This window comes from Typopeltis vanoorti, chromosome 25, assembly GCF_054136105.1.
Source record: "Typopeltis vanoorti isolate ZY-2024b chromosome 25, IOZ_Tvanoo_1.0, whole genome shotgun sequence".
NCBI classification, from domain to species: domain Eukaryota; kingdom Metazoa; phylum Arthropoda; class Arachnida; order Uropygi; family Thelyphonidae; genus Typopeltis; species Typopeltis vanoorti.
The window spans coordinates 13,420,036-13,438,853 of record NC_143573.1 but is presented as its reverse complement, the minus strand read 5'-3'; the positions used below and the strand labels follow the sequence as shown (position 1 = coordinate 13,438,853).

General features: G+C 36.7%; 1 protein-coding gene across 1 annotated transcript in view; it reads right to left on the bottom strand.

Moving 5' to 3' along the window:
- The window catches only part of LOC150092552 (general transcription factor IIF subunit 1-like), a 185,258-nt gene that overhangs the window by 126,628 nt on the left and 39,812 nt on the right, over nucleotides 1-18,818 (bottom strand). The window contains exon 4 of the mRNA XM_090414316.1: nucleotides 7,781-7,974. Within this exon, the coding sequence (XP_090270442.1) occupies nucleotides 7,781-7,974 (194 nt within the window). The remainder of the gene's footprint in view (nucleotides 1-7,780; nucleotides 7,975-18,818) is intronic.

Sequence of the window (18,818 nt, the reverse complement as noted above, 5' to 3'; positions counted from 1 at the left end):
GAAGAAGTTTTTCACAGAATGGGGGGACAAGGATAGAACAAGGGGGGGGGCATCCTTAGAAGTTATACAGCTTCTAAGGATGGTGTAAGCAAGGGTATAAAGAACAAGTTCTTTGCACAAAGAGTGGTGGTTGGTGAGTGGCAAGCAATGCTTGACAATGCGGTGACTGCAGATACATTGAATGAATTTAAAGCATGGTTTGATGGACTTTGTGCATAACATCATGAACCTCCCATGATGAGTCGTTGACTCAATGGAGGCTTGATTTTATAATAGTAATAATAATACACAGTCCAGTCAAAATATTATGACCCCTACTCTAATAGTCAGCTTTCTCTCTTACTTATAGAACATGAATAAATTCCAGCATTTATAGAACATGCTGGATTTTAAAAAACCAAACCATGCCTTAAAATAATACTGAGAAAAAATGTAAGAGAGCTAAGCTATCTATCTGTAAGAGAGCTGTATAAAAGTAGGTAAACCATCATGGGGATTGGTAAGAATATTGTTATTATATGGGCAAATCTATCCACACAATCTATTATACTGCTCCTTGAACCATTAACAGAAAATGAACTCAAAACTGACTTTGATAACCCATTCAACTCATTCACCACTCTTTAAGAAAAAAATCTAGTCCTCATATCCCTACTGACCACACCTTTGTTCAACTTTCAAGGATGACCCCTTGTTCTAGTCCTAGCCAAGTGCTGAAACATTTCCCCTGCATTTATCCTATAAAATCCTTTAAGCAACTTAAATGTTTCTATCATATCCCCTCTTTTTCTCCTATCAACCAACTTCTACAAACCACACATCTTCAATCTATCCTCGTAGGGAACATTCCAGGTCATTCACCATCTTGGTCACTCGCCTCTGAATCCCCTCCACCGCTACTTCATCCTGAAGAAATCCCTAGGTTTCTTCGGATTTCTTTGATGCAGAAAGAAACTCCTAGGTTTCTTTCTGCATCATCAACAAAATTCTAATGCTCATTCCCCGAGAATTTACAGTCTATCAAAGATACACAAACAAAACACACCACTCCGGCCGATAACCAAAGGTACAGACAGCCCGAATTATCACCTAGCCAAGAAATTAGCAGCAACACTCAAGGAGTGGGTAGGTCATTCCCCCTCCTATATCAGAAACACACAACACTTCATAAATATAATCAAAGACATTACATTAGAAAAAAGATGATTTATTAGTCAGTTTTGATGTCTCTGCCCTCTTTACGAATGTCCCAATCAATGACACAATCCTTCTTTTACAGAACAAATTCCCTCCAGATATCACGGCGCTCTTTGTACATGTATTATTCTAGTTATTGTTCTAGTTATTTTGTATGGCAAAACGCTTTCTACCTACAAAAAGAAGGCACTGCCATGGGCTCGCCATTATTCCCCCCTGTTGCTAACTTTTATATGGAACATTTTGAGCAACATGCTCTAGATTCCTCTCCTTTAAAACCCAAAGTCTGGCTTAGATACGTTGACGAGGTTTTCGTGATCTGGCCCCATGGTCGCTAGACACTAGACACTTTCCTTAGCCACCTAAACAAACAACACAAATGCATACAGTTCACAATTGAGATTGAAAAATAGAACACACTTCCATTTCTAGATACACTTGTCAGATGTCTTCCTTATGGCAGTCTTTCCTTCACTGTTTACTGGAAACGACACATACTAGCCAATATATATACACAAACTCCTACCACCACCACCCAACACAAAAACTAGGTGTCATTAACACTCTATAAAAAACAGGGTGTTGAAGATCTGCTGCAATGAACAAGCGCTGAAAGACAAATTTAAAGTTATCAGCAATACTTTTCTAAAAAATGGTTACAGCCAAAACACTATTAACAAAATTCTCTACAAGACCTTAATAAAAAAACAAAGATAAACCAGACTATATACAATAAAACTATAACCATTCCTTACATTAAAGGGACATCAGATAAAATAAACAGAATACCACAGAAATACAACCTCAAAACCACCTTTAAACCTCCTGCAAAATTAAAAAGCTTACTCAACTCAACCAAAGACCCACTCCCTCCACTGGCCCACCGTGGAGTATACCATATTTATTGCACCTGTAATCTACCATACATAAGAGAAACAGGACGCACAATTCTTATCAGACAAAAGGAACAAACGACACATTAAATATAATAACTATGGTGAAGCCTTTCTGATCATGCCATGAACACTTTACATAGAATTGACTGGAAAAGCACCAGTTGTTTACATCACACCAAAACAAGGTATGAACACAAATTTAAGGAAGCTGTGAGATTCTTATCAACCACCCCAATCTGAACAATAATGATAGTCTAAAAATCCCAAGCATATGGAAGGCACATATTCTACCCAGAACCTTTCATCCTAAGAGCTAACTATAAACAGGGCTGTAGATAATCCAGAATCTTAAATCTAATATAATAACTGTCATGTTAAAAATAGGACATCAGTGTTACTGTAAGAAAACTATCAATATGAAAGACTGTTTCTTCCATGTTATCTTAAATAGAATTTAGATTTGATGTAGTTTCTAAATATTTGATTAATTTTATCTGTATTTTTTTTTTCCACTAGAGGTCATGCCAGTAGAATAACCAGTGATCAAATCATTGTTTCTTTAGCTTACTGTATGAAATTTAACTCAGCTTGTCCTTGTATATTTGTATATACTCTAGATGATGATCTTGATATGAAGATCAAAATGTCAGGAAATAAAAAATAGTTATTTATAACACGGTTGTAAAGTTCATAATTTCCAAAATGAATGCTGATCACCGTACAACACTAAAAGAAATGACACCCATTAACTTTTCCCATACTGACAGCCTATTTAAATCGTCCTGCAAACTCTCCACATCACCTTGATTAACTATTACTCTACCCAATTTCGCATCATCAACAAACAACTGAATATTTCCTTTCAGGTTATTTCCTATATCATTTATGTACAAATTAAATGGCAATGGTCCCAGAACTGAACCTTGTGGCACACCACTAGTCACTTGTTTTCACCTAAATTCTATCCCTGCCTATACCGCTTTTTGATATCTGTCCAGCAGCCACCCTCTTATCTACTTAACCAGTGTCATATCCATCCAGATTTGTTCTAATTTGTGTAACAGTGTTCAATGTGGTATTCTGTCAAATGCCCTTACAAAATCTTACCATTTCCTTTATCCAACTCTGCTGTTACTCTATTATAAAAAGTTTGTAAATTGATAAGGCATGACTGACCCTTCACAAAGCAATGCTGACCCTCATCCAGTATCATATTTTTGTCTACCCATTCTTGAATTCTCTTTTTTTACCAATTTTTCTAGCACATTTACTACCACCACACCTGAGATACTGATTGGTCTATAATTTGCTACAGTAGACTTAGAAAATAAAGATTGATATAGATAAAAATAAAGATCCAGAAAGTGGCAAAATGTTTTGGAGGATACTGAAAAAAGTTCAGAAATACAGTAAATATGCTAAAGTGCCATAAATGGAATCAAGGATGATAAAAGATACATGAAAACTGAAGACAAGAATATTCTAGATGCCTGGAGTAACTACTTTGAAAGACCATCAAGCAAAACAACCAGTGACAGAACAGTAATAGAGAATACATAAGAGGAATACAAAGAGAAGTACATATCAGAATACTTGAGAGAAAAAAAAAAAATCAAAAATCAAAAGCATGAAATGTGAAAAGATAGCTGGAGTAGATGATTTTCAACTAGAAAAGCTCAAATACGAGATATGGTTTGGTTTATTTAGATTTATGGGCAAAGCAACTTTAACTAAGAGGCCAGTGCATTATATGCTAACTGCATGTCTTCTAATGGCCAGTGTGCCTGTTCTGAGGGATGAAAAACCCAAGTGCCACAAAAAAAACTACCTCCATATGAGACCAGCTAACTCACCTTCATTTGAAAAGTCCTGATAAAAATTTCTTCGTATCCTGAACAGGATTTGAACTCAGGTGTTTCCAACCAAAGGGCACTGTCAAAACTGTCTAAGCGTATAAAAGCTATGCAGTGGATACACTGCATAATTCAGAAAGCCTGGTCAGAAAGTTCATATAAAGATCTCATTGTTCTTGCATATAAAAAGAGGAATAAGGCATAATGTGAGAATTACAGAGAAATTTTCCCACTAAGAATTTCAAGTAAGATTTATACAAGCATGAGAACAATTTGAGAAAAATTGGGGAGGAAAAATTTGGAGAAAAACAGGCTACTCTCAACAAGCTAGGCTCAGACCAAAAATACAGATTAATGGGAAATACAGATCGATGGAAGCCTATTTTCACTTTAAGTGAAATAGTTGAGAAATCTTTTTCCCAAGGAGAAAAAGAGCTGCTTGGATGGCCTTCAACAAAATAAAATCAACAATTACCAACCAAAACACAGATATAGAAATAAGAGCCTATCTCTTCAATACTTACATTCTACGAGCATTAACTTATCACAGTGAAACATGGAACACAACTTCAAAAGAAGAACAAAGCTTAATAACAACTCAACATGCAATAGAAAGAAGAATGTGCAATATAAATAAAATAGACCACGTAAGACACACAGAAATCAGGAAGAAATCTGGACTCAAAGATGTAATAAAAGTAATCTACAACAGCAAAAGCAGATGGGCAGGACATCTCACCAGAATGAGAGACAACAGATGGACAACCACAGTAATATGGTATCCGAGAGATACCAAAAGAAAACCTGGAGGACCAGCATTAAGGTTGAATTATATAAGCACGTAAACACAAGAAAGATATTTAATTAGCCAAATATTTCGGTTTGAAAATTGCAGACCATCTTCAGTGGCACTACAAGAACAGTTTTAAAAAATACAAGGTGGAATACTAACAATAGATCATTTAAAAATAGAACAAGCCACGCGATGTTATATCGCTAAGTATTAAAGGGAATATATCTAAGCAGAGACATGATTGAAATAAAGATATTAATTAATAATATTAAATAACATAAAATTAATATGAATTAATGAGTTATCCTGATTAGACTTTCCCAGATTTTTGATAAAGTGCCATAAATGGAATCAAGGATGATAAAAGAAACTAACCACAAAGGATGTTGTGGTTAGTTTCTAACTAACCACAACATCCTTTGGTCAAAAACTCTCCTCTTACATAGATCCCACTATAAATTTGAACATTTATTCAAAGATGAATATCGTTACTCCATCGTCCTAACCTGAATCGAATGACTATATATCTGTATCAAAAATCTGGGAAAGTCTAATCAGAATAACTCATTAATTCATATTAATTTTATGTTATTTAATATTATTAATTAATATCTTTATTTCAATCATGTCTCTGCTTAAAAAAATTCCCTTTAATACTTAGTGATATAACATCACACGGCTCGTTCTATTTTTAAATGATCTAGTGTTAGTATTCCACCTTGTATTTTTTAAAACCATTCTTGTAGTGCCACTGAAGATGGTCTGCAATTTTCAGACTGAAATATTTGGCTAATTAAATATCTTTCTTGTGTTTATGTGATTATATTATTCAATCTTTATGTCACAAGTATCCTAAAAATATAAGCACTAAGGTGGGAAGAACCAATGTTTAAGAAGGTTAGAAGAAAATGGAGAAGAAAAGCCCAGGACAGGAATAGCTGGACTCTTTACGACCTGCAGTTGTGGAGAAATCCTGACTGAAATCACTGGCCCATCAAGGTAGTTAAGCAATCATGAGAATATAACAAGGAAGTTGATAACATTTATTTACTTAGTAACACAATGTTTCATATATATATATATACTAAGGTGGCACCCCCCAGCGCCCACGACGCCCCCCCCCCAAGTTCCGGGCTGGTAAGCAGGTTCTCCATTGTTTTGAAACATCCAACAAACTGTTGTCTCATGAAGGCAAACACATTGTTGGATGTGAAACGTTTCAAATTTCGGCTTGTCAGCTTAATGGCTTAACCCGGTTCAAAACAATGAAGAGAGAGACAAAAAAAGTGACATAAATTTCGGCTTATATTTTTATATATTGAGAGTGGACACACACACACACACACACACACACACACACACACACACACACACACACACACACACACACACACACACACACACACGAGTGGTCTGAAAAGTTCTCAGCCTCGACTATAAATGGCAACACCATCAGCAAGATTTTTTTTTCTAAGTTGGTACATCTGTCATAAGCATCCATGTGAAATTGCAAGTCATTCTATCAAGTAGTTTTTTTATACAGCTGCCAGAAGCTAAAGTATTGACTGTGTCAATCGATAAAATTGCATATCATGCAGTTATAAAATTCTTTATAAAAGAAGATTTAACGGCAAACGAAATTCATTCAAAGTTCATAAACTTATGGGTACTCTTCTCCTTTCATTTCGACAATTAAGAAATGGGCTGCCGAGTTAAAACGTGGCCGTACCAGCCTTGAAGACGTCCAAAAAAGTGCAAAAACACCAAAAATCATTGATCGGTGCACGATATGGTATTGGATGACCGGCGAGTCAAAGTGCGTGAAATTGCTGAGACTATAGGCATTTCAAAAGAACATGTAGGATATATTTTGCATGAAGAATTGCAAATAAAAAAGTTTTGTGTAAGATGGGTGCCGAGCTTGCTCAAAGCAGATCAAAAATGCACTTGCATGAAAATCTCTGAACAGTGCTTGGAACGTTTTAACACAAAACTGATTTTGTGCGTCAATTTATTACTATAGATGAGACTTGGATTCACCATTACACACCAGAATCCAAACAGCAGTCAAAACAGTGAACAGAAGGTGGTTGTTCATGCCAAAGTCGGTTCCATCAATATTAAAGGTGTTTTGGGATGCTACAAGGCATTTTGTTTATTAATTATCTTGAAAAAGGTAAAACAATAACCAGGAAATATAATTCCAATCTTTTAACCAGATTAGACAAAAAATATTCGTGTGGAAAGACCCAGTTTGCAGAAGAAAAAAATCATCTTTCATTAGGACAATGCACTTTCCCACAAAGGTGTTTTGGCAATGGGAAAATTAAGGGATCTGCACTATGAATTGTTGGAACATCCACGCTATTCCCCAGATTTGGCTCCCTCTGACTTCTATATCTTCCCAAAACTAAAATCTTCCTAGCTGATCAGCGATTTTCTTCAAATCAAGAGGTGATTGCAGCTGTAGAGGGGTATTTTGCAGATGTTACGGAGAATCACTACAGGCAGAGACATTGTGAGGAATTTTGGCACCTATGGCCAGGAAAGAAAATTGCACCGTTCTAAAAAAAAAACTTTAAAAATCTCAATTTTTGCACCTATGGCCAGGGCCACATTGGCCATAGCCTCACTACGCCTCTTACTACAGTGATGGAATAATGGCACTGGAGCATCACTGGAATAAATGTATTAGTCTTGAGGGAGATTATATTGAAAAATAAAAATAATTTTGAAATTATAAATTCGTTTTTTCATTGTTAGGCTGAGGACTTTTCAGACCACCCATGTATATATACATGCATACACGTCAAACCCAGTTTGGATGAAAACTTTTCATAAGCTAGGTAGAATAAAATGAAAAGAACAAGAAATGTTTGGCAATTGCACTTTGTATAAATAGCTATCCTTAGACCTTAAAAGAATTGAACTTTAACAATAAATGCAGAGCTGAATATATTTTTCAGCTTTATTAATTATGCCTGTGTGTTGTCTAGATATGTTATTTATGCTTATCTAAACAATGAAAATCTTATACAAACTTTTTGCCACCTTTTCCACCAACTTTTAAGATCCATGGCTGCTCTTCTGGATTATACTTTTTCATGATAATGCCATGTTTCTTTCTACGTGCTTCTTCACGTTGCTCATGACCAAACTCGCTACCTGCTCCATATTTTGGCATATCTTCCTCTGTCTTATATTCTTTGATATTGTTCTCTCTTTCCATCTTTGCCTATTTCAGAGATCGACAACAATATAAATTATAGTTTACTTTCATAGCAAATAAATGTACATTCCTATATACTGAGCAAATGTTATCATCTAGACTAAATAAAAAAAACAAAAAATCAGGTAACTATATAAAAAGCTGATAAGCCTATAGTACTCTTAGCACAAATGTTGAGTTGACATTAAAAAGCTCAAATTATTATACAGACACATATTTAGTACATGAAGGAAAATGAATTTTAAAATTGAATGTACAACATTAAGGCAGAATGAACAAACAATAAATAAATAAAATAAATAAAAAAATAAATAAATAAGCTAATGCCTTTTATTCTCTTATATGGAGTAGGTGAGGCCTTTATACCCTATCTAGCTTTTGGAGACTGAGTGGGTAGTTTAATCTCCACCGGTAGTCAATCAGAGATAGCTGGCCTATGACTATCACTAATTCTAGGCAGCCACCGATGAAGAGACTGGCAAACGAGTGCTGCCATCTCTTGGTACCTAACCTTAACAGGATATGTTACTGTCTGAAATAATGTGGGTACTATGGTCAATTTTCTTTGAGTTTATGGGATGAACAACTCGCTTGCCTGCGCCAGAGATCGACTAACTCAGGAACAGGTCGAAAATAGGCTTAGAAAAAATTCCTCCAGTCGGTGACTAGACTTGAACCTAAGTCTTTCAAGCAACCAAGCTCAGAGGATGCAAGCACCACTTCTGCTGGGCTACACAGGCCTTGCAGAATGAACATAGGAAAAATAAATAAAATAAAGTGACAGTTGAGTTGGATAACAGAAAATTATATAATAGAAAAGATAATTATACATATTTTATTAAACAGTGGCGATTTTTTAATGCAAGAATTAGAGTAATGATTAATATAGAGACAAGAGAGCTTTCCTATTTTGACTGGAGTTCTAGAGGGATACTCTTTGGCACCATATCTTTTTTTATTATTACCCTTGACTATGCATTCAAAATCACAGGAAATGGGTATAGAATAACTCTTCAAGATTTGGTAGAACAAACCCACATAAGCAGTCCCTGCTTTGCAGGTGATACTGTGCTTATTTTATTATTATTATGTGACACCTCCAGGGAGTCCAATGACTCATTGAGGGAGAGTGCCAACAGCATCGAATGATTGACCCCTTCCAACTACTAACCACACTCAACTAGCTTAACTTTTTGCGAGCCATTAGTAGCAGAGGCTCTACCAATCGACCAACCTGTGTTGATTGATTAACATTCAGACTGTCCAAACCACCTAATTCATGTAAAAATAATAAAATAAATAATAATTAAAATTAAAATAATTTATGTAAAAATGCAGCACTGATTAGGTTGGCAATTTGTTGCAGTAAAACTAGTCCTAAAGAAAGAGAATATAAAGAGGTATTAGACTAAATGAACACTTTTGAATTAAATGTTTTTCAGTTCCTTGGTTTCTACACTGATACTTTGATACAGTGAAAAGAAAGCACAATGTTCTTCAATTCCATAAAAACCTAATCTGGAAATCCACAAAAACCAAAATTTGTCTGTAGAAAACCGCCAGTCAGGCCATATTTACATAGCCATATGTTCCAAGACATGGAACATTACTACTCAACAGTTAATATCAACAACAGCCTTTGATCAATACTAGGATACATGTGACCACATAACAAAATAAGTCATAATACTGTATTCTTGAAGAAATCCAACAAATATCCCTAACAGGAACAATTCAGAAAAGCCAGCTTAGGTGGTTGGGACACCAAGGAAAAGGAAGACAAAGAAAACAGTTTCTGCAGTACATCAGAAACTTCATTTTGAAGATGAGTTCATGAACCACCTGACATTTGGCAAAAAACAGAGCGACTTGGCTCACTTTCATTGGTTATCTCCATGAGTTATCTGAATGTTTCTGTATATATTTTCCAATCCATTCAGGACTAGATGATGATGTTGCTTTCTAATTTGTGTTAAGTTTAGAATTAGATTTAGTTCAATTTAGTTTACATATAGATATTTTTAGTAAATAATTCAAGTATTGTATGACAATAGTGTGACATGGCACCAATGTGCAAAAATCAAGAGCACCTAAGACACCGTCATGAGAATGAAAGTGCAAATGGAATGTGTAGATAAAGTGTTTCATAAATGAGTCTCGAAAGCAAGAAAGTGGTGAGCATTAAAAATATGCAGGATAACTGACTGTCAGTATGAGCACAGATGGAAATGAGCGAATGAGCAAGTAGCCAAACTGACTGATAACATAGAAGACATAGTGAATGACAAAATGCTGTAATGAGAGAGGGAGGAAGGGTGTATTCAATAGGTAACATGGAAATAGTAGAGCGGGGAAAAACAAAATATGCAGCACAATGACAGGAATCTCATGGATATTCACAGGTGTGCATCATAATACAAGATGTGGGAAGAGTATTTTAAGATGTTTTTCGAGTATCGGGAAGGTTAGGGAAGCAGAAGAAATATAAAAATGAGGATAAAGGATGAGGAAAGGGTGAAAGGATATGTTAGATGCAAATAAGTGTTTTGAAGGAGAAAGATCCGAGAAGTGACAAGAAAGACAAGCAGTTAGAACAAGGGAAAGATATGAAAAGAGTTGGTGAAGAAGGTAAAAGAGACGAGCAAAAGAGTAAATACTGAGCCTGATGCCAAGGTATGAAACAAGTGAGCAGAGACCAAACTGTCAATGCTAATGATTCAATGCACTAACTGTACAGGAGAAAAGGGATACAGTAACTGATATGGAATGATTTTAATGGCAGACATCAGTACTGGCAGTAGCATCTATGACAGGCAAGGAAATCATAGATGCTACTAATATACAGCGTTTGCAAGGTGATTTGAATAGGCTGGAAGTGTCAGCAAAAGATAATGGCTCTCAGGTCAATGTTAGTAAGTGTAAAGTAATGCACTTGGGCATGAATATTGGTGGAATTATGTTTGGAATAACTGACAAAACTAGAGATCTTGACGTTATGGTGGATAAAAAGTAGAAGTAAAAAACTCATATAGTAAAAATTGCAAATACAACTTAGAGGATAATTGTGATGCTGAAATGGATGTTGATATTTTAAGGTAGAAGTCACATGATAGAATGTTTTCTCTTTGCAAGGCCTTGATAAAACTGCACTTGGACTACTATGTACAGATTTAGTCTCCTGAGTTCCAAAAGGATAAAGAATCTGTGAAAAAGCAGCAAAAAAGAGTTACAAAGATGATAATGGTATGGAATGTAGATCACAATAACAAATTGAGAGTATGTGGACTGCAGACATTAGTTGACAGAAGAAAGAGGGCAATATGATAAAAGGCTATAAACTTGGGGGGGGGGGCATTACATGATATTAGTTAATAAAATTTTCATTATATGGAAAGTGGTAAGAGGAAAAAGGAGTATTGTGGAAGTTAAGTTTGTGTGCAGCTAAGAAATGGGTGAGAGTTAAATTTTTCCCTCACAGAACCATGAGTGAGTGAAATATTATATCTGTTGAAGTGGTGAATGCATCTAGTGTGAATGAGTTTAAGAGAAGATATGACAGCTGATGTGGATGATGTAAGGCCTCCTGCAATTAGTCCTTGACTCCCTAGAGGTCTAATAACAATAACAAAACACTAGTATAATACAATTACTACAAATAACTCAACAAAATGAAAAGCAAAAATACAAATTATTTTTGTTCTTGCCTAATAGTTTAGACACAATGAACCATACACAATAAACTTTAACTATAATTATTGCATGAGTGGAGGGGCAAAATATCAGAACAAGAAAAGCACATGCATTATAAAGTCTCTTATATCTGCTTTTCTCACTGGGTGCAAAAATGCAAAGCAAGGAGCACATCTAACAGAAGTTATATAAAAGATCTGTTTAAGACACTGGCAGTTACCCTACAAAAATTCCCTTGTTTGTTGGCAAACCATGTCTCATCACTGCAAATACAGACATAACACAGATCGATTAGCAAATGGAGTTTTTGGATCAATGGCCAGCAATGAATTTGAAGAATGCACATCCAACATTAAACAACTTTGGATCAAATTTCAAAATGCTCTTCAAGTCAGCTTCCTAGCTAAGAAAGAGGCACCTAGTACATTTGATCGCATAACATCAGTGATACCTTTATTCTGAATGGATGCTGCATAGACAGTGTTTTTGAATAACAATAAAATGATGTCAGCTTAACATAATCACTTTCACCTAATTGCAACTTGCACCATAACCTATCATAAATCTCGAGGAGGAACTGTCGATTTGGTTGTGTATGAATATGAAAAGAACCATGAGCAGCCATTAGTTTATGTAACCTTGTCCAGAATAAACGATATAAATGGACTATATTGTTCCTACTGGTGACAAGACCTTGCACCACATACTGAAAAATGTGCAATTGATAGTGCTTCTCCAAAAGAAGTTTGAAAGGGCAATTAGTAATCCATTGGAATCATACAAGACTCTTTACTTGAGTTTATGAAAGAGAGAGAAGATCTTATTCATTCTTTCTCTTAATCAGTCTTCCAACTAATTCCAAAGATATCACAAATACAGTTACTTAACATTGCCAGATATTAATGCTGTTTGAAACTTGGTAAATTACTTGCATGCCTAACTTCAAAAGTTCGTGTTTTTTAGTCACTTTAGCTTTGTTAGCTCTGAAAATACTGAATACATTATACGAAGGACAGAAGAAAATAAGTTGAAAGTATTAAAGCTACTGGCAGTTGGATTCAAATACAGTAGTAAGCTTGTATGTGATATCTGCAAAAGCTGAAGTAATGTACAAGAGCACAAGTAGTTCCCTCTGACTTGCTTGTTCAACTAGAGTCTAAACATGAGTACAATTCCCGAAGAGAGGAAGTAAAATGTGATAATTCCATCATGCAGTTTGCATAATTCCATTATAGCACTACATTATGGTGAACACCATTATAACAAAAACCCCAGCTAACAAAGATGTAAATATCCTGCAAGATAATCTAAATAGACTGGCAGTATGGGCAAAGGATAATGGTTACCAGTTCAATGTGTCAAATTTATAAGGTTTTACAATCTGGGGTGAAAAGATTACAAGCTGTGTATTACATAACTGGAACTAGACTGCAAGAAACTGATGAGGAAAGGATAGTGGGAAAAAAGGGGTTGAAATTCTGAGGACATACTGCAAAAGTGAACAAGACAGCTGAAAGAAGCACTTGCATGTCAAAAGATATACCAAGAAGCAGAGATAAACTTACCATCCTCTTTATAAGACTATGATCTGAACTACTATGCAAAGACATTGTCACTTGGGTTTCTTGGGAATGAGGAAATGATGGAGAGGAATCAGAGATGAGTCACCAAAATAATGTCTGGTCTATAAAGTGCTAATAAGAATTATAAGGATAAATTGAAGGTCTGCGTTGATAGGTAGAAATGTGGGAGATATGATAAATGATAGATACATTACTGAAGGGATTTTATAGAGGTTAGTAAGATTCAAGGCTACAATTTTTGCTTGAAGAGTGGTGAACAAGTGGAATAGGCTGATATAAGTGATTGCGAGAGATTTTCATCGACTGAGTGACAAGAATGAATGACAAGCAGCGTATGAACAGTGGCTAATGTGGAACTGCCAATGAATTTTCAGACTCAATGGAGATAAAAGCTAGATTAGAAATAAAACAACTAATTAGAGACTGTACATGAGTTTGAAAAAACTTATTACAGTAAACTCTCGATTTAACGGACCTCAATTCAGCGGACATCAAATTTAACGGACATTTTTAGACAAATAAATACCGATAATGAAATAATGAAAATAAATAAATAATACGATGGTTAATTGGCAGTGTTTATAAATTGTTTCTTAGAATATATTCGTGTATATCTGTGAGTATTCATAATAGTTTGCACACGTGCATGTGCTTTGGTTCAGTAGCATAGCATCAGTAGCATTGCTAGCACAAAACACATGGTGTTTAGGCTGTTTCAGGAGTAATTTTCAGTTAAACCATTATTAATATCAATTAATATGTCTGGGATTAAAAGAAAATGATTAAACTTGACGATAGCACAGAAACTTGAGTTAATGTTAGAAAGTGGTGCATCTGTTGCTAATGTTTGTGAACTTTATGAAGTGAAAAAGCAAACAGTTTCGAATACAAAAAAATAAACACAAACTTACTCAGTTTTTGCTAAAATATAACGCTGAGAGCTCCAAAAGTGGTTTCACTGTGGCGGATAAGAAATGTGAAGTTGGCCAAGCATAAGAATTTAGAAGAAGGAGTCCAAAGCTGTATAACTGAGGAGACCTCCACATAGCCTTTAAAGGAATGTAGAGAGCCGACCAGGGCTTCTGACCTAATGTCCAATCCTCACCTTCTCGTGGTACACCCTGTTAGGTATCTACCTGGATACTGAACGAATGAGGATGGGCTGGCAATCTGGGATTTAGCCAATCAAATTGTATTCTTATTGGCTTAAACCGCAATATTAAATGATGGTACAACATGATAGAATTTCATGTAGGCTGGGGCGTCGCCCAGTTAAACAAGGCCCCAGTTGTTTATGCCAGGGAACCAGGGCGAACAGCGAAAAGTCAGCTACTGGAATAAATCCAAAAACACACCCCAACTCGACATCACCAGAATTGAAGATCGGTACTATCAACATAAGAAGCCTGAATGGCAAAAAAATGGAGCTAGCTGAGGAAAATGGCAAAGAAATGGAGCTAGCTGAGGAATTAGATAAGTACCAGATTGACATAATAATAGGGATAACAGAAACAAAAAAGACCAAAACTTGTGAGCTCTTTCTGAACAATAAATACAAAATGTTATATTCAGGCAATTTATTTATTTATGCTTATGGCTACATGAAATGGCAAGTGAAAAATACAAGCACAATTTCCAGAAACAAATGATGAAAATCTTTACATGTAAAAGTTCATTACATAAAAGGAACAACCTGTTTTCTAAGCTTTCTTTTTTGATTAAAATAAAGCAGAAGTAACTTGTCAGAATCAAGCCAGGGGCAATTATTGTCCTGCTGCACCAAGTATGACAAGGCTGCATGTTCTCACAACACTTCACAATAGCTGTATCCGAGGTTTAATTAGAAACTTGATCCACTGCCACGACCATACCAACTACAGGTCAAGGTCCAGTCTGGAAAGCCAATCCAAGGCCTCATCCGTCACTGTGTGGATGTCCTGTTGTAGGCCACCACCATGAAATTGGCACCTTGGGCAGTTATACACAATATGAGTAATCATCTGAGGCATGGGCGAACAATCACAACAAAGGTGATCTAACAGCCCCCAATTATGTAGAAGGTAGCCACATCTACCCTGATTAGTTCTAATCCTGTTTATTGATGACCATATCTTCCTAGGAAGAGCAAAACCAGGCTGCAGAGCACAGGGATCTTTTACCAGGAAGCCATTTGTTGGGAGATAGATCAGTGTTCTCTCCATATGTCAGATACTGATGGCAGCACAGCTGAAGAGAGTTCGTCCATGGACCAGAGAGGCTTTCTAGATTTGAGGCAAAGACTAGGTGGATTTATGAGAGTCTGGTGCAAGGGGAGAAGTGGATTGTTCATTGCTTTATTAAATACCTTAATCGAGGCTTGTCTTCTCCATATGTTTGGTGGAGCAATGTTAGATAGTACAGGCAGCCAGGAGAGAAGGGTGCTTCTCACTGCCCCACTAATTGTGCGCATGGTAGAGTTTAGCTGGGTGTGTATAATGTTAGTGTGTAAACCTCTTTCCCAGACAGGGCACAATATTCTGTTGCAGACTACCTTAGGACTTATGCACCATAACCCCAGGTTGTTCCAGCAAGCCTTAAAATGATATTGTTTCTGGTTTTAATTTTATTGGAGAAGTGGATGATGTGCCTTTCATAGGTTAGGCTTCTGTCCAGGCTCACTCCAAGGTATTTTGGGTGAGGCTCATGTTCCACCATTTTTCCACAGAAAGAAAGGTTGAGTTGTTGATTCACCTCTGCATTGTACAGGTGAAATACTGAGGACACTGTTTTTGTTGGATTTGGCTTCACTCTTCCAAGGTGTTCAGGTCTGTATTCAAGGTTGATTCTAGGTTGGCAAAGGAGGTAGATTGATGTAAGATTGCTAGGTCATCGGCGTACATATACTTGCTTGATCTGGTATGAGGCAGATCACACAAGTAGATGTTAAAAAGTAAAGGGAATAACACAGAGCCCCAAGAAAGACCGTTGTGAAGGAATCTGGGCCTGCTCTTTTTTCCGTCAATATGGACCCGGATCTTTCTGTTGGAGAGAATAGATTCAAAAAGTCATAAAGTTTTTTTGCACTTTACAATATTCCCTAATTTTTGGAGGAGGCCCCTGATCTAGACAGTATCATAAGCTGATGTTAGGTCAATGAAAGTGACTCCAGATTTAAGTTTCTTCTGGAAGCCTGTTTCAATTTGAGTTGTCAGGGCCAGGACCTGGTCACAGTAACTTCTTCCTGGTCTGAAGCCAACTTGTTCAGTCGGGAGAGCTCTTTCGATGAGTGGTGAAATTCTTTTAAGGAGAATTCTTTCAAAGAGCTTAAAGGTGGTGCAAAGCAAGGAGATAGGTCATAGGTTTTTCACATCATTTGGATCTTTCCCTGGCTTTGGCACAGCAATTATTTTGGCTTCCAGGCACAGCTTTGGCAGTTTCCCAGTCATGATAATTTCTGAGAAAAGGGCAGCCAGCCATGTTTGGCCATGTTAACCAAGGTGTTTTAGGAACTCAGGGAGGATACCATCCACTCCTGCAGCTTTGCCATTTTTGGTGAGTTTTAAGGCTATTTGTACCTCTTCCCGAGATACTGGGTGTACAAGTTCAGGAAGCTCGGGTTCCGTCTTCAGGATTGGTCTGATGGAAGCTTATACAGCAATTTTTCTGGTAGAGCTGGGATGAATCTTGGAGGTTTTCAATAAATGGTTAGCCATTTGATCAAGAGTTATCTCTGTTGTTTTGTGTGTCATTGGCTCTGTTCCACCTAATTTTCTCAGAAGTGACCAGCTTCTCTGACTAGATGTGACGAAATCGAGTTCATTGATGGCTGAGATCCATCTTTCCTTTCTGCTTTTATCCAGAGTTGATATGAGCTCTTTAGCAACAGTTGGATCTTCAGCCTTCAGAAAAATACCTCAATGAAGTCAATGAATCTGAGGGTCTTAATTTGTCAAGTTTACAATGCAGATGAGACTGGCCTGTTCTATCGTGCTGTTCCCGAAAATACCCTCACAAGCAAACAAGATTAGCAGGCCTGTTAAAATTAAACAAGGAGCACATTTCAGCCCTACTTTGTGCTAATGCCGATGGCACGCATTGCCTCAAGCTGATAGTAGTCAAAAGAGCACGAAAGCCTCAAACTTTGAAGAATGTTATGAACCAGTTGCCTGCCATCTATTCCAGCCCAAGGAATGCCTGGTTTACAAGTGACATTTTTTCCACTGGTTTTTTCAATGCCTTCATACCTGAAGTGCAAAACTACCAAGAAGAAGTCCTGAAAATCTCTCCTGAAGATGTAAAAGCTGTTTTACTTCTTGATAATGCATCAGTCCATCCTAATGCTGAGAAGTTGGTTAGTAGGAATGGATGAATAAAATATATCTTCCTTCCTACAAACACCACTTCTATAATGCCTATAGACCAGTCGGTCATTGTTGCCTGCAAGAGGTTGTATAAGAAGAAGTTTCTTGAAGAGGTTATGGTTGTCTTGAAGAATGAAAATGATCCCAAAGAAGATATAAGAGGAGCCAGGACACTTCAAAATTTGCACGCATACAACATCAAGTCCGTCATCATTAATTTTGCTGCCACTTGGAAGGAGATAAAGACTAAGCACTGGCTAATGGCTGAACCAAGTTACTGAACGGGAGAGAATCAGAATACGATTTTAGAGGTTTTGAAACCTCTGATTTATGTGAAACTTTGATGCGAGCTGGTGATAATGTCATTGAACAATGGCTAGACATCGACGAGGGTGACCCAGGCAACCAAATTCTCAGCCAGGAAGAGATTGCTGAAGATGTTCTACAGGGTGATCAGGAGGTTTACAACGAGGAAGAAGAAGTTCCAGATGGTTGAAACTATCGGTGGTTAGAGAACACATGGACAACATCATCTCATTCATAGGCATGTCTTCAGGTCCAGAGGTGATTGCATATTACGAACATTTTCAGCAATTTTGATCTTTAATTATTAAGAAACAGTCTAAAAGTGGAAAGCAACTGAAACTTGATGCTTTTGTACAATCTCAATCCTCAGTAAAATGGTATTTACATAAAAATGTTCTCATTAAAATATATTAATACCACAGAAAGTGTTTTATTTTCAATACTCTTCCTAAGATTCATGATTTAACAGACTTTCAATTTTACGGACAACCCTTAGTCCCTAATAGTCCGTTAAATCAAGTGTTTACTGTATCACTAGTAACTTCCAAGGAGTCAAGGACTCAATGAAGGTGGTCACATTTTCTCGAATTCATTCGCATTATCTGCACTCACAATCTACAAAGGACAAGCCATTCCAATTAGTCACTGCTCTACTAGAGGATAATCTACCCCACATCTCTTTCTTGACTGCATTAATTCTCATATTCCATGGATTCTCTCTCACACACACACACACCCTCTCCCCACTCTCCAAAAAGTGAAAAATTACACCTACTGGTATCATATATGACCCTTTCAGAAGTTTCATGTCTTTATCACATCATCCTGTTTGTTAGTGTCTATTCAGTTAAACTTTAGTTAAGCCCTTATCCTGGCTGTGTAATTTGAGTCTAAGCATGGGGGGGGGGGGGGAAGGGATTCGACAGGCATA